This window comes from Pseudocercospora fijiensis (assembly GCF_000340215.1).
Source record: "Pseudocercospora fijiensis CIRAD86 unplaced genomic scaffold MYCFIscaffold_2, whole genome shotgun sequence".
Taxonomy (NCBI): Eukaryota; Fungi; Ascomycota; class Dothideomycetes; order Mycosphaerellales; family Mycosphaerellaceae; genus Pseudocercospora; species Pseudocercospora fijiensis.
Genome location: NW_006921533.1, coordinates 4,860,751 through 4,874,144, shown reverse-complemented (window position 1 = coordinate 4,874,144; position 13,394 = coordinate 4,860,751). Strand labels below are relative to the sequence as shown.

At 52.8% G+C, this 13,394-nt stretch overlaps 4 protein-coding genes across 4 annotated transcripts; 2 read left to right on the top strand and 2 right to left on the bottom strand.

Moving 5' to 3' along the window:
• Nucleotides 1-103: 103 nt before the first annotated feature.
• On the top strand, nucleotides 104-2,787 carry MYCFIDRAFT_161971 (uncharacterized protein). Its single transcript, XM_007925464.1, has one exon. It carries the CDS (start codon nucleotides 983-985, stop codon nucleotides 2,741-2,743), a length of 1,761 nt encoding a protein of 586 aa, XP_007923655.1. The 5' UTR covers nucleotides 104-982; the 3' UTR covers nucleotides 2,744-2,787.
• A 1,485-nt stretch (nucleotides 2,788-4,272) lies between these two features.
• On the top strand, nucleotides 4,273-7,980 carry MYCFIDRAFT_214214 (uncharacterized protein; the record flags this gene model as incomplete). Its single annotated transcript, XM_007925463.1, has 5 exons — nucleotides 4,273-4,290; nucleotides 4,355-4,433; nucleotides 4,585-4,684; nucleotides 5,022-5,307; nucleotides 5,370-7,980. 5 exons carry the CDS (start codon nucleotides 4,273-4,275, stop codon nucleotides 7,668-7,670), a joined length of 2,784 nt encoding a protein of 927 aa, XP_007923654.1. The 3' UTR covers nucleotides 7,671-7,980.
• Nucleotides 7,976-10,395, bottom strand: MYCFIDRAFT_202484 (uncharacterized protein). The gene has a single exon (XM_007925462.1). It carries the CDS (start codon nucleotides 10,376-10,378, stop codon nucleotides 8,108-8,110), a length of 2,271 nt encoding a protein of 756 aa, XP_007923653.1. The 5' UTR covers nucleotides 10,379-10,395; the 3' UTR covers nucleotides 7,976-8,107.
• A 619-nt stretch (nucleotides 10,396-11,014) lies between these two features.
• Nucleotides 11,015-13,288, bottom strand: MYCFIDRAFT_130794 (choline kinase; the record flags this gene model as incomplete). Its single annotated transcript, XM_007925975.1, has 1 exon — nucleotides 11,015-13,288. The coding sequence occupies one exon, from the start codon at nucleotides 13,286-13,288 to the stop codon at nucleotides 11,015-11,017; it is 2,274 nt and encodes a 757-aa protein (XP_007924166.1).
• Between the last annotated feature and the right edge of the window lie 106 nt (nucleotides 13,289-13,394).

Sequence of the window (13,394 nt, the reverse complement as noted above, 5' to 3'; positions counted from 1 at the left end):
GTGCCAGCCCGGGCCTGTCTTTTCTTTGACCTATCGCACCATGTCCCAACTCAAAAGCGGCCACCGTCCTGTGCAAGACGACGCCAAGCCACCAACCACGAGAGCATTGGCAGACATCCAGTACAATTCAATCTTGGCATCGGAACCGGGAACGTCGTCGGAAGATGAGTCGCCCGGAATCCCCCACGAAGAAGTCGACGATGCTCGTACTGCACTGGGAGTCAGTATTGGTCGGGAGCAGACGAGACTTGCCTTGCCCAAGACCCCGGCCGCCGAGAAGGCTGCTGCAATTGAGAAAGCAGGCGATTATTTCCACGCCTTGGATGGATCAGCCCTGACGCTGCCAGAGAGTCCACCAGAAGATGGTGGAGAGGACGAAGACGAGGCCCCGACAAGACCGGAGACTGTACGGCGATGCTCGAGTCCGCCCACCACTCCGATCAAACCTCCTTCGCCCTGGAAAGCGGGACCTAAGCAGTTTGAGACTCAACCTTCCCAGGGCGACAGGTCAAATCGAACGAGATCGATATTGCGCGATGGATTCTCATTCGGCCGCAAGAGAGCGTCGTCTGGGCCTGAAGTCCAGCACAAATCTTTGTTCCCATCATTCCCATCATTTCCGTCACTGCCAAAAAGCTTTTCGGTGGCAAACGCACTTTCGTCGTTTCGGGACGCCGACAGATCAGATGATACCAAGAATTTATCACCAAGTCAAAGCCAGAGTACGTCGAAAAGGAGATCGACAGTGGCCGGCACACCACCCCAGCTTCCGCAGAGCGCCAGCCTCGTCGACACTTTTGCTGGAACCCCACCCTCATCCCAGAGTCGGACGACGCTAGTTCCGGATTCTGATGAGGAGGAAAAGTTGGCGACGATAGGAGAGCTGCCAGAGAACTTGCCGCTCCGTCACACACGTTCTAGACCAGCCGTTCTTCGAAGGTCAACATCCGATAGCTCCCTTGTCGCAAAACGAAGTTTGTCGATGGCCTCGTCACTAGGAGATGACAGCAGATTTGAGAACGTCTCTGAGCAAGTCAACAGCCGATTTAAGGCCATCAAAGACAGCTTCGCCGACTCAAGAATTGGCTTCCCTAGCATGCCTTCAATCACGAATTTCAACGCATCCAAATTCGCCCCTGACTTCCTCAGTCGTGAGCGATCTGGATCTTGGGCTAGCAAGACGCTGGGTTGCAATCAAAATTCCAGCTCCCATCAGCCTCACCCTGTTGACCCGATGACAAGACAGCCATACACATCCGCTAAGGCTGCCGTAATGGGTGCACCTGTGGACAAATTGAGGAACGAGCATCCTCACTTCACTCGTGCACTCGAGAATCTAGAAGGCGACGTTGTTGTTATGGGCGGCTATCGCGGTTCAATTCTTCGCTCAGCAGAGCCCCCTCACAGACAATTGTGGGTGCCGATCAAGGTTGGACTGAACATAAGAAAAGTCGATCTCGAGGTGGGTCTAGGAGAGGATGATGACGAGCAAGCTACCGAGAAGGTCATCCCAGGAGGAATGTTGACACATATTGGACCCGTAGACATCTCGAGAAGACTTCTCAAACGACTAAGGTCGTGCCAGAACGCTCGAACAGGTAAGCTGCGAGTCCATGAGTACGGCTACGACTGGCGATTGTCTCCTGCACACCTGAGCAGGAAGCTTTCACAGTTTATGAAATCGCTGCCTTGCAATCAGCCTGGAGTGCCGAAAGACAAACGAGGCGCGACAGTCATAGCTCATTCGCTTGGAGGTTTGATCACTCGACATGCAGTGAATCGCGAACCAGAACTCTTTGCAGGTATTGTCTATGCTGGTGTTCCGAGAACCTGTGTAAATATCCTTGGACCATTGAGGAATGGCGATGAAGTGCTTCTGAGCAGCAGAGTCTTGACGGCACAGGTAAACTTCACGATTCGGACCAGCTTCGCGCTACTTCCCTTAAGCGGCCGGTGTTTCATCGACAAGAACACCAAAGAAGAATACCCAGTCGACTTCTTCGACCCTCAAACTTGGATCAACTACAGACTATCACCCTGCATCGCCCGTGCTCTTCCACCACGGGCACCTCCACCTAAGCCTACAGGCATCACAGGCTACGTCAGCAACACCATGGCCACAGCCTGGGACAACCTCCCAATTCCAGGCCGAAAAAGCAGCAAAGCATCCAGTGACATGTCCGCAATAAAGTCCGCCGCATCAGGCAGTCTCGCAGCCCCAGAAACTTTAGACACCAAAGCACAAAGTTCCGAGGTCGCAATGGCAAATGGCAACATTAACAATGGTGGAGCAGCCGCACAGCCCGACTCCGTCCGAACAGCAGTCACAATTCCCTACGATCAAGCCTTGGATTATTTAACCCGAACTCTAAAATCCGTCAAGAAATTCAAGCAAGAATTGGCTCATATCCCGCTGTATCAGGAACGAAACGACTACCCTCCTGTTTCAGTCATCTATGGAAAATCTACACCTACCGTCATCGGAGCAAAAGTCGATGGGAGGGAAGGAATCAAACATGCGGACGCTTATGATGAGTTGGCTTTTGCGAGTGGTGATGGAGTCGTGCTCGCACGTGCAGCGATGTTGCCGGAGGGGTATGTGGTTGCTGCAGGTGGAGTTGTGAGTTCGAGGCGAGGACATGTTACGCTGCTAGGAGATTTGGAGGCTGTGGGGAGATGTCTGAATGCTGTGCGGGTGGAGAGGAGGAAGGGGGTTGGGTTGGGTTGGGTTAGAGATGTGTAGCATTTGTAATTTTAGGACCTGAGAATCAGAATCGATGGATTGTGAAGATTTTTTTTTTTTTTTTTTTTTGCCGTGCCAAGTTGTCTCCTTCCTGCTGGAGAGCTCTCAAGTGATTTTTGTGATGGGTTTGTCGAAAGATGCGGTCGTGCTGTAGTGGCGTTTGTGAATGAGGTGGGCTCGTGATGAATGGAAGGTGTGCAGCTTCCATAGGCCAGTACCTGTACTTGGAACTTGGGAGGGTGGCGGTGGAAGTGAGGAAGGAGATTTTCGCAAGAATGCTGACATCAACTTGGGAACCCACGCACGGTATGTATGTAGTTGTATTTGGTGGCCCGACCGAGCACTCGTGTCGAAGGAGCGGAAACGTCATGGCACAAAGCAACTGTGTATCGTGCCCAGAGGTAGCTACTAGTAGAACCAGAAAGAGGAGAATGGCCTTCTCGGGTCAAAGCCGATGGGTCTGGCACATCTGCCAGGAACCAGTGCTACTGTGCCATTAAACAATGCGGTATCAAAACTCAGGTCAAAGTCTTCTATCCATCACTATCCAAAAATGCCGTCAGCTCGTTGTGCTGCCCTGGCCGTTCTTGATGTCCTTCCAATGCGCAAAAATGCTAGAAGCAGAGCGCAAGCAAAACTCGGGTATCTTCCCAATGCTACGCGTGCCCCAACGCCGTCTATTCGCTGACCATGGCTGTGCTGTACAGATCCCCTGTCAATGATGATCCTGCCGTACTTCAAGACCTCTCTATCATAGCAAGTAACGCATCGCCAAGTAAACCAGAAAAATCGAAACCAAAGCCAAGAGCGGCATAGTGCGGCTCAGAACCTGCGTCCTCCAAACCATGCGATCCAGGTCGTGCACCAAACCGATGCATTTATCGAAAATCTGTCGCGATACGTCCAGGATCTCCGCCTTCTCCGATTCTGTCAGGAGAGTTTCCGCTTCGGCTAGTCGAGCTTTGAATGCCGCTTTTATATCCTCGCCATCCTCTTCGCCCGGGAAAGAAAGAAAAGTGAAACCAGGAAGCTGTAAGAGAGCGGATGATTGTTCGCCTTTCTCAAGATTGCCGGCACCTCCAGGCTGGCCAGTCCAGAAATTTGCACCTCCGTTTGCAAGCTGTTGTCGAATCCAGCGTCCCCCTGCGAAAGTAGCCATGTACAAGACCCAAGCAAATGCTACAAGCACTTCTGGATTCTGCCGAATTCGAGCACGCATTCCTCCAAGCCACACCTCACCCACAGCCGGGGTACTGTATATGCTTGACCCAGCGATATTGCCAAGGTGTCGAAGATCGTTATTCAAACGTTCTGATCTTGCGAGTCCTTCGGGAGGTAGACTTGCTATCCATCTTCGAACTTGGGCCTCGTGAGTTAGGTCGGCTGGATCGAGTTTCTGAACGTGACGTATTAAGAGGTCCCACTCTGACTCGAAGAATATAAAGATGCGAGCGAAGGGCACAATGCCCTTGCTCAAAAGCAGTGGATTTGAGTGATATGGTGGTAAGGCAAGCGGCAAGCGTTGAATAATGAGTCGATTCAACTCGGTATGTTGTTTCTGCGTGGCCAGATTGATTCGATTCGATATGGTCGACGAGTCTGGCGATGTAGCCATGGTGGTCGCTGGAGGCGGCGAAGGAGAAGGAGAAGGCGCAGATGCCTCCGGGGGTGGCAGCAAAGGGATTCAGCGGTTTGCTGCGGTCTTTGTAGGGAATGTGAGGCTGCCGAAAGACAGCGCTGAGCCTGGTGCAGAGGTCATGTTGGGGTTCTGTTGCGTTTGGCGCTCTCAGTATCACTGCCTCATCGGCTGATTCTGAGTCTGCTGCGTGACGCGTGAATAGTGCGATTTGCGGATGTGAGGCCTGGTGACTGGGAGTGGTTGGCACGCGTGAACCAAAGTCGCAGAGGCACAGCGATTGTGTATGACGTAATCGTCGCGTGGTAAGTTGTAACCAAATTTTGAAGCGAATTGAGGCGATCCGCGTGGGAGTGTCATCAAGGAGCGGGAGCTGGCGCGGCTAGCAGGGATTGTTGCTATGCGGGGGTGCGGTTGCTATGGGGCAGTAAACACGGCTCCAGAAGGCAGATCGGATTATTGAGGTGAGCGCACCATCCACCACCTCTCTGCGCCCGCGACCCAGATCTCTCCCACACGGCAGCGCATCGGATTACACTACACGCTCGTTAGCCGTTCAACGCACGCATCAATCACAGCCACTCGACGTCTGCAGCACCACTATCCAATTCGTAGCGAGCATCTCGATAGAACTACCTTTAGCTTTGCGCTGCACCCCGAAGTCCATCTCCCGGCGCCAAACACCGTTGGAGCCCAGCGCAGCATTCCATCAATCTCCCGTCTGCAACCCGCATGCTCGGCCACTCATAGCATACGAGGCACGAGGCACGAGGCACGAGGCACGAGGCACACCGCTGCGGGCAGCCGAGCATCTGCCATGGATACCAGCTACCTCTCCCAGCAGGTCACCACCATTATCGAGCGCCTGCATGGCTTCTTCGACGAGATCGGCGTGCCCAGCCATGAGCGCGACTCGCGAGAATCAGAGGTATGATCAATATCGTCGACAGGAGATGCGGCGCAAGCGAGATACTGACAGCCTGTGCACAGCTCTTCTCCGCCCTCTCAGAAACACTGCACAACCAGCTGAACCTAGTAGCAAAGGAGAAACATGACCTTACCGAGGAGGCCCAGCGCCTCATCAAGACGATTCGCCAGATGGAGCGATCTCTTGACGACACACGGCCCAAAGACGACTACGAATGCGAGAAGGATGGTCTGAAAGTCACAATGCCGCTGCTGAGCTGCATCGAGCGCCTCAAGCAGAAACACCACACCATCCAGAAACTGCATCGTGAGCGATACGAGCAGGTCAAGAAGCTGGTCGAGGCCCTCGAATCATATGCATCCCATCTGGAACCTGCATTCGTCAAGATCAAGCTTCCTCCCACATCACCCAAAGCCGACATTGCTCCCACCTTTGATTTGTCGCCGACATATGTTACCAAGTTAGACCAAGAGTTCACGCGCGTATACGATGAGTACAACAAGCGCGTCGCCACCGTCACCACTTATGCCCAGGACATCATCAACCTCTACTCTGAGCTTGGCACTCCTCAAGCTCAGATTGACAGCCAGATTGTACAATGCGCACGAGAGTCGCCCGAGCAGCTTGGCCTCCATCAGGACGATCTTAAGCGACTGGCTCTCAAGCGTGATAAGCTCATACAGGAGAAGCAGGGTCGCGAGAAGAAGCTGAGAGACTTGCGCGTGGCCGTGGATGGGCTTTGGGAGCGGCTTGGTGTTGACGAAAGCGAGCGTAAGCAGTTTCTTGCTGCGAACCGTGGAGTCGGCATTCGTCAAATCAACGAATTTGAGGACGAGTTGGCTCGATTGAATGAGCTAAAACGACAGAATCTGCACATTTTTGTCGAGGATGCGCGGGTCAAGCTTCAGGAACTCTGGGACACACTCTACTTCTCGGAAGAAGAGATGCTGGACTTTGCGCCTGCGTTCTCTGACGTTTACTCTGACGCTCTTCTCTCGGCACACGAGCAAGAGATTGCTCGCCTCGAGATGCTAAAAGAGCAACGCCTTCCAATTCTGGCTGCGGTTGAGAGACATCGCAGCCTTATCAAGGATCGCGAAGATCTGGCACAGAGCAGCCAAGATGCATCCCGGCTGATGTCGAAGGGTCAGAAGGGCGAGAAACGTGATCCAGGAAAGCTACTCCGTGAAGAGAAGATGCGGAAGCGGATTGCGAAGGAACTGCCCAAGGTTGAAGCAGATCTTCGCAAGACGCTGGAGTCCTGGGAAAATGAGTATGGACGTCCATTCTGTGTGCACGGGCAGCCTTACCTGGACGAGCTGGAGGCAGCTCAAGCACGAGCTCCTCCGCCACGAAGCAAGACACCAAACGCCCTCTCAGGCACTCGCGATGCGCCGAAGAGTGCGGGTCGGGACACCGCGAAAGCACCACTGTCGCAGAGTCGAAGCGCTGGTACTTTGCGAGGCAACAATCCAACGAGGAGCAAGACACCCAGCGCACAATCAAGCAGAAATCCTCTTGCAGCTTCCACTTCCGTCCTGGGAGCATCGACGATGAACGCATCAATGTTAGCCGCGTCAATGTCAGGTTATAGTGCCGTAAAGTTGAGCCCATCAAAGATTCCGGGTGCTTCAGGTTCGCGACTACCAATGAGCCAGTTGAGAGATGGCAATAACTCTCCTGAGCGACGAGACCGAAGCAAGACTGTTGGCACTCGGCAAGGAGAGGAACTAAGTCGAACTCTTCGCGGCGACATGGGTCCTCCACAAGTACCTCCTCCACGCATGAAAGACCTCTTCAGTCCACCCACACCAACACCCAACGGCGCCAACAAGGAGAACGGACTTGCCTTGGAACGCAGTAATAGCGTCGTCCGCCATGTCGAACCGGACGACCCATACGATGATCGTCGATCCCGCAACAATCAATATTCAAGCATGCACTCTTCAACATCCCATCGTGCAGGTCATGGATACTCACGATCAGTCGACTCCTTTTCCTCAACTTCTTCCCGACCTCTCAGCAGGCAAGAATATCCAGTCGCACCTCCCTTTTCACGACAAACCAGCAACACTTCATCAATCATGTCCGGATCTGTAGCAACTGGTAGCGAGAACTGGGAAACCTACGACAGCAATTCCGAAGCCGACGAAGCCGATGCCACAGAAGCGTACCATGCGAAAGTCAAACAACAGCAAATTCGCCAGGCCGTCAAGAGACCTGCTGGCGTGCAATTGGGTGCTGTCAAACGCGTGAGAGAGCATCCAAATCAGCAGCATACCATTCTCGAAGAGGACGGAAATTTTGTCGAGGGTAGTGAGGCTGGTTGGACTGATGATGGGGATGTCGGTGAGACTTATTGAGTCCGTATAAGTTTTTGATGTTGGAAATGTTTTGAAAAATCGCCATGGCGAAGGCGAAGGCGCTGGTAGGCGAAAATGACGGTAACGCAAGTCACCATTCTTGCACTTTGCAAAGACGGAACCGGGGAATTTTTGTCGGCGTTGGTGGTTCACGTTACGTTCAATCACGATTTTTTTCTAGAGGCAGATCATGGAAGAGACTCAGGGAGGAGGCCGCCTTGATGGCGTCTTATCTGTCTCAGTCTCTTTCGTGCGGGATTGTACTTATACTATTCAACGAAGGTATGATACTGCGAATACTTGTTCTGATAAAAAGCATCTGGTATCGTTCATTTCTCGGATATTCCTCGAAAGCTTGCGGTGTCTGTTGCGGAACAGTGGCATACCGAAGCTGCGACCAATATATGATGATATGCCTTCGCTACGAATTACTGGCACTACTTCTTCTTCCCCCCTTTCTTCGCAGCCTTCTTCTTCTTCTTAATTTTCATGTCACTGGCCGCTTTGCCCTTCACCGTAGCCTTCTTACTCAACTTCCACTCATTCCCACCAGCAGCCCTATCATCCTTATTCTGCAATTTCTTCTTATCCTTATTACTCAACTTCCCCTTCTTCTTCTTCTTCGTCGTAGCTTCAGCACCATTCAGCACAGCCCTACCCTTATCCTTAGCAGCCTGTTTATCCTTCTCGCTTTCAAACCAAGTCTTCTTCGGTCTGGCTTTGATCTCATCTTCGTACTTGACGATATTGTCGGCTTTGGTGAGATCGCGGTCGACGGCTTGCAGAGCTCGCTCTTCTTTCTCTTCTCGTAGAACGTCTTCGATGTCTTCGGCCATGGCGTCTAGACGGGTTTGCCAGGCGTCTACGTCGGAAGCTTCGACGGAACGTTGTTTGATCACTGCTCCTTGGGCTTTGCCGGCTTTGACTGCTGCTTTGACGACTTTTCGGTCGGGTTCTGCTGCGAGTGTACAAGCGCGACCAGATCGGCCTGCACGTGCTGTACGTCCAACACGATGGAGGTAGATTTCGTGAGATTGAGGTGCTTCGTAGTTGATGACTGTTTCGATCCCTTTGATATCAATACCACGTGATGCGAGGTCCGTGGCGAGGAGGAATGAGGCTTTGCCTGTGCGGAAGGTCTCGATGGCGTTGATACGCTGTTCTTGGGTCATGTTTCCGTGCAGTTCGGCAGCTTTCATGCCTGCGAGCGCGAAGATCACGCGGACGCGATGAGCTTCTTTCTTCTGACGGAAAAAGATGATGACTCGATCGGTATAGATCTGTTCGCACAGCACCATGAGATATGCGAGCCGTTTCCCTTCTCTACCTTGGCGCAATCGGACAAACTCTTGGACAAGGCCAGAGACTGTTGCTTTTTGTGCATCCACCATCAATCTCACTGGCCGCTGCATGCCCACGCGGATCAGATCGTCGACTTTCGAGGTCATCGTGGCGGAGAACAGCATAGTCTGTCTTGACTTCGGGATCTTTGTCAGGATTTCGTTCAGCTCATCGGCGAACCCTTCCTCAAGCATACGATCTGCCTCATCCAGAACGAGAATCTCGATCGTGTTGACAGCGAAAGAGGCAGAGTTGCGCTCGAGATCAATGAATCGTCCAGGAGTGGCAATGACGATGTCGGGTCTGAGCTTCAACTGCTTCTCTTGTTCGCGCGAGTTTAGACCACCAATTGCTTGACCGAAAGTGATATCGGTATGAGCAGCAAGCTTTTTGGCAACGTTGAAGCACTGTAAGGCAAGCTCACGGGTGGGCATGAGGATGGCCACGCGAGTGGTCGCAGCGTTTCTTGGTCGGTATAACAGACGCTCCAGTATAGGAATAAGGAATGCAGCAGTCTTTCCAGATCCTGTGACGGCGCCTCCTACGAGATCCTTGCCCTCGAGAGCGACAGGTATGGTCTTGGCCTGGATAGGTGTGGGCTTGTCAAACCCTACAGCGGCCAGGCCCTTCAATATCTGTCGCGACAAGTTCATGGAGTGAAAGGCAGTCGCAGTTGCTTTCGCACTTTTCGTCTCTTCAGCAGCGAAGAAGGCATTGCGCCGTTCCGCTTCAATGGCATCCTCACCGTCCTCTGAGCCTGAGTCTGCCGCATCATCAGGATGCGGCACTGCGTGAGCAACTTCTGTCTCCTCTTCCTCGTCGCCAGATACCAAGCCCTTTTCCTCTTTATCTTCATCGTCGCTTCCGTCCTCCTCCTCTGAATCTCCATCGACCTCGCCGTCTCCAAACTCGATGGCGGTAGAGAATTCGCCCTCATCACTGTCCGCTCCTTCCGAATCTTCGTCAGATACTGGGTCCTCATCTTCTAGATCCTCCTCAATCTCGGCTACTTCCTCGACAGCAGCCTTATTTGCGCCACTCTTCGCACTACGCTTGCGAGCTATGATGGCATCGATGTTGTCCTGTGCAGCTGTGCTGCCGCTTTGCGCCCATATATCCAGATCATCTAATGCAGCAGAGCCTCCAGCACTTTCGAACTCGAAGTTCGGGTTGAGGTCTGGATCTTTCGCATCTGTATCATCTTTCTGCTTCTTCACCGGGCTCTGCTCTCGCTTTTCTTCTCGTTTTCTCTTCTTGCCCTTTGGTGCGACTTCCACTACTTCTTCTTCTTCTTCTTCTGATATTTCTTCATCTGAAATATTGTCGCCATCCGACAGTGTGCCGACCAGGTCATCAACGAAAGCCATGGCTACGGTATGGTACATCGAATGCGACTTCATCTTCAGACGAACTAAAAAAAAACGATTCCCAGCTTCCGAGCCGGAGCTCGGTCCGCTGTGCCGGCCACCTCAGTGGCTCGTGCACGAGGGGAAAGCAGATGCATCTTGTCTTCTTCGCTGCTTTCCGTCCTCTCAACCGCCTTCATGTCTTTCTTGCCCAGTACCCTTTGACAAATCCGCTCCAACTCATATTCAGCAGAACTGGGGATTTGAGATGCGAAATGATGGACACTGCAATAGATCTAAGCGTTGTCGGCCACGCGGTGTCGGAATTACGGATTACCACCCAATGCGACTACCTATGCCTTGCAATGTGTAATTCAACATGCACTGAAGCGACAAGCCCCAAGCGACCTGGTGACACATTCTTGTAGTTCAACATGCATCGATATGTGTCTTTCTTACGACCAGCACATACCGGCGAAGGCATTGCATCCACGCCAACGCGACATAAACAGTTGACGTCACTCGACAAGACCGCCCGGTATGGATGGGATGGCTTGATATACACAGTATCATACAGCCGATATGAAAAAGATGGAGGCTCATATATACACTTCGCTGCCCAATACCTTCCTGCTCACCGTGTCTTGCTAGACCGCTCTAGTACGGAACCATCTTGATCTTCTCCCTGCTCTCCTCGGGCAGATCTTCAGGCTTCACCAGACCTAGTTGTATCGCATCGCCCCAGAAGAACATGGCACGATGCTGAGCATATCCGAGGTAGTCGAATTCCTCTTCCTCTTCGACATCCTCTCCCTGCTGCTTCTGGACCATCTCCTTGTAGAATTCGTGCCCTTCACCAAGCAGCTCCTCTGCACTCTCTCCCTCGTGTTGAGGATCTGGAGTTGTGGCATCAAAGGCTGGCATGCCTGGTACTTTGGCCTGTACGAGACCCCAGGCCACCCATTGAGCAGAATTCGCCAGTCTCCACCAGCGAGTCTCTTCCATAAGTCGCTTGACTGCTCCATCTTCTGCTGCTTTCCGAGCCATCTCTTCTTCTGACAAGGATGTTTGGGCAGGCGATGGCTGCTGCGGATTCCTGGCGTCAAGCATGAAATCCGAGATACTGGTAGTTGGTCTCCTAGACACATCACCCGGCGTCTCGGGATCGGCTGGGGCCATCTTGGGCGTAGAGACATTGAATTGCGGTCGGTGCCTCACATATGATCGGATAAATCGATCTTGCTCTTCTGGTGTTGGGTACATTTGCGGCAGAAACGCGTATGGCTTCTTCTCGTCATGGTAGTTGTATCCCCACTCGGTGAAGTGGTTGGCAAATTCCAGACCCCTGGTATTGGCACTCGCATATTCGAAGTCGATCACGACCAGCTGTTTGTGCGTATTGGCCGGCAGAAGAAGTGGACTCTCGCCCGTCGGCACCATGCGAAGGATGTTGCCGTACTGCGTATCGTTGTGCGCAAATACTAACTTCTCTCGCATCTGCTTGGCACCGCCGTACTGGGATGTGAGCCAGTCACGATACTTCTCCACCACAGCACGAAACTCTGGCCAAGGCAGACCACAGATGTGTCCTCTTCGCAGCCAAGTCTTGGATCCAGTTGGCTTGGTGCCAGGCTCCAGCTGCTTGACCTGCTCGTCCATCCATGTAACAATCTGCTCGACACGGTCTAGCCATTTGTCCCAGTTCCGCCAAACGAAAGGCCCATCATCGCGTTCCTGCTCAAGAAGTTCCATACCATCATGAAGCTCTCGCATGCGCTTTGCAATCTGGCGACTGGTGTCGGGACATCTCAATTCCTCTGGAGTGAGAGGCTTGGCATGGAAGAACTCCTCGAAGCGACCGTTGGCGAAACAACCTAGGAGTCGCGGCCCGATCTTCTTCCGAGCAAGACGTCGTAATATGGCCAACTCGGCATCACGGTCGATCAAGTGCTCCACTTGCGGACCATAGATACGGAGTAGAAGCTTTGGTGGCGGCTTGCGGATTTTCACGACATTGCCAGCCTCATCTTGTTTCGCGAGCTCCAGATCGCATGGTGGCGAGACCACATACACAGCATTCGTCAGAGCACCGCTCAGCCGCTGCACTTCGATACCTGCACTCCTTTCCATTGGCACTTTTCGCCAGCCCTTGATGTGCAAGGTTTGTGCGAGTCGCACAATCTCGAACTTGAACTTTGCCCATGCATCGTAGTCACGGATCGAAGCACCTCGTTTGAGCTCCGGGCTCTCCTCATCCGAAGACAGGTCGGAGGCACCACCGCCACCAGAGTAAGCCAGGGTCTTCGAATTGTCGAGACATACATCACACGTTGGCACAACGATCTCGCCATCGAGGTATTCCGAATCGGAAGCGCTAGATTGCTTTCGGAGCAGTCTGCGCATAGAAGTCTTGCTCCTCAGAATCGAGCCTCTTCGCATTGAAGGCTTTCGGAAGTTCAGGTTCTGTTTGACAATGCGTTCGAGTTTTTCAAGATCCACAGATTCATCCGAAGCATCAGAATGGCGCCTCTCTGAAGTGCGGATGGCATCTATCTCGGCTTCCGCAGCCTTGCGTGCAGCACGATTTGCCTTACGTCGGTGTCGTTTGTCCCGCTTCTCGAGGATCCACGCGGATATCTGGTCAACGAGATGATCGAGCGATTCATGGTGGCCGTGTGCCTCATTCCGAGCGGTAGTTTGCTCATTGTCGTCTGGTGCCGTGCCATCCAGTGGTGCTTGAGAGGACTTCAACGACGGACTGGACACCAGTGATGGTCTGCCGGAGAGGCGCTTATCCTTCGGACTCTTCACCTGTGGTAGCTTGGTCCCATTGCTGCCAATCTGAAAATCGTCGACGCTCTTCTGCTGTCCAAGAATCAGAGGCGAGATGGTCTCAGTACGCCGAGAGATTGACACAGCTGTAGGCGACATGATAAGCAGATGTATGTCTTGTGGACTGAGGGGTAAAATATGAAAGGCTCGTGTGCGCAGTCAAGTCAAGGTAGGACCGAGGTGCTCGTCCAAGTGTCACATGACG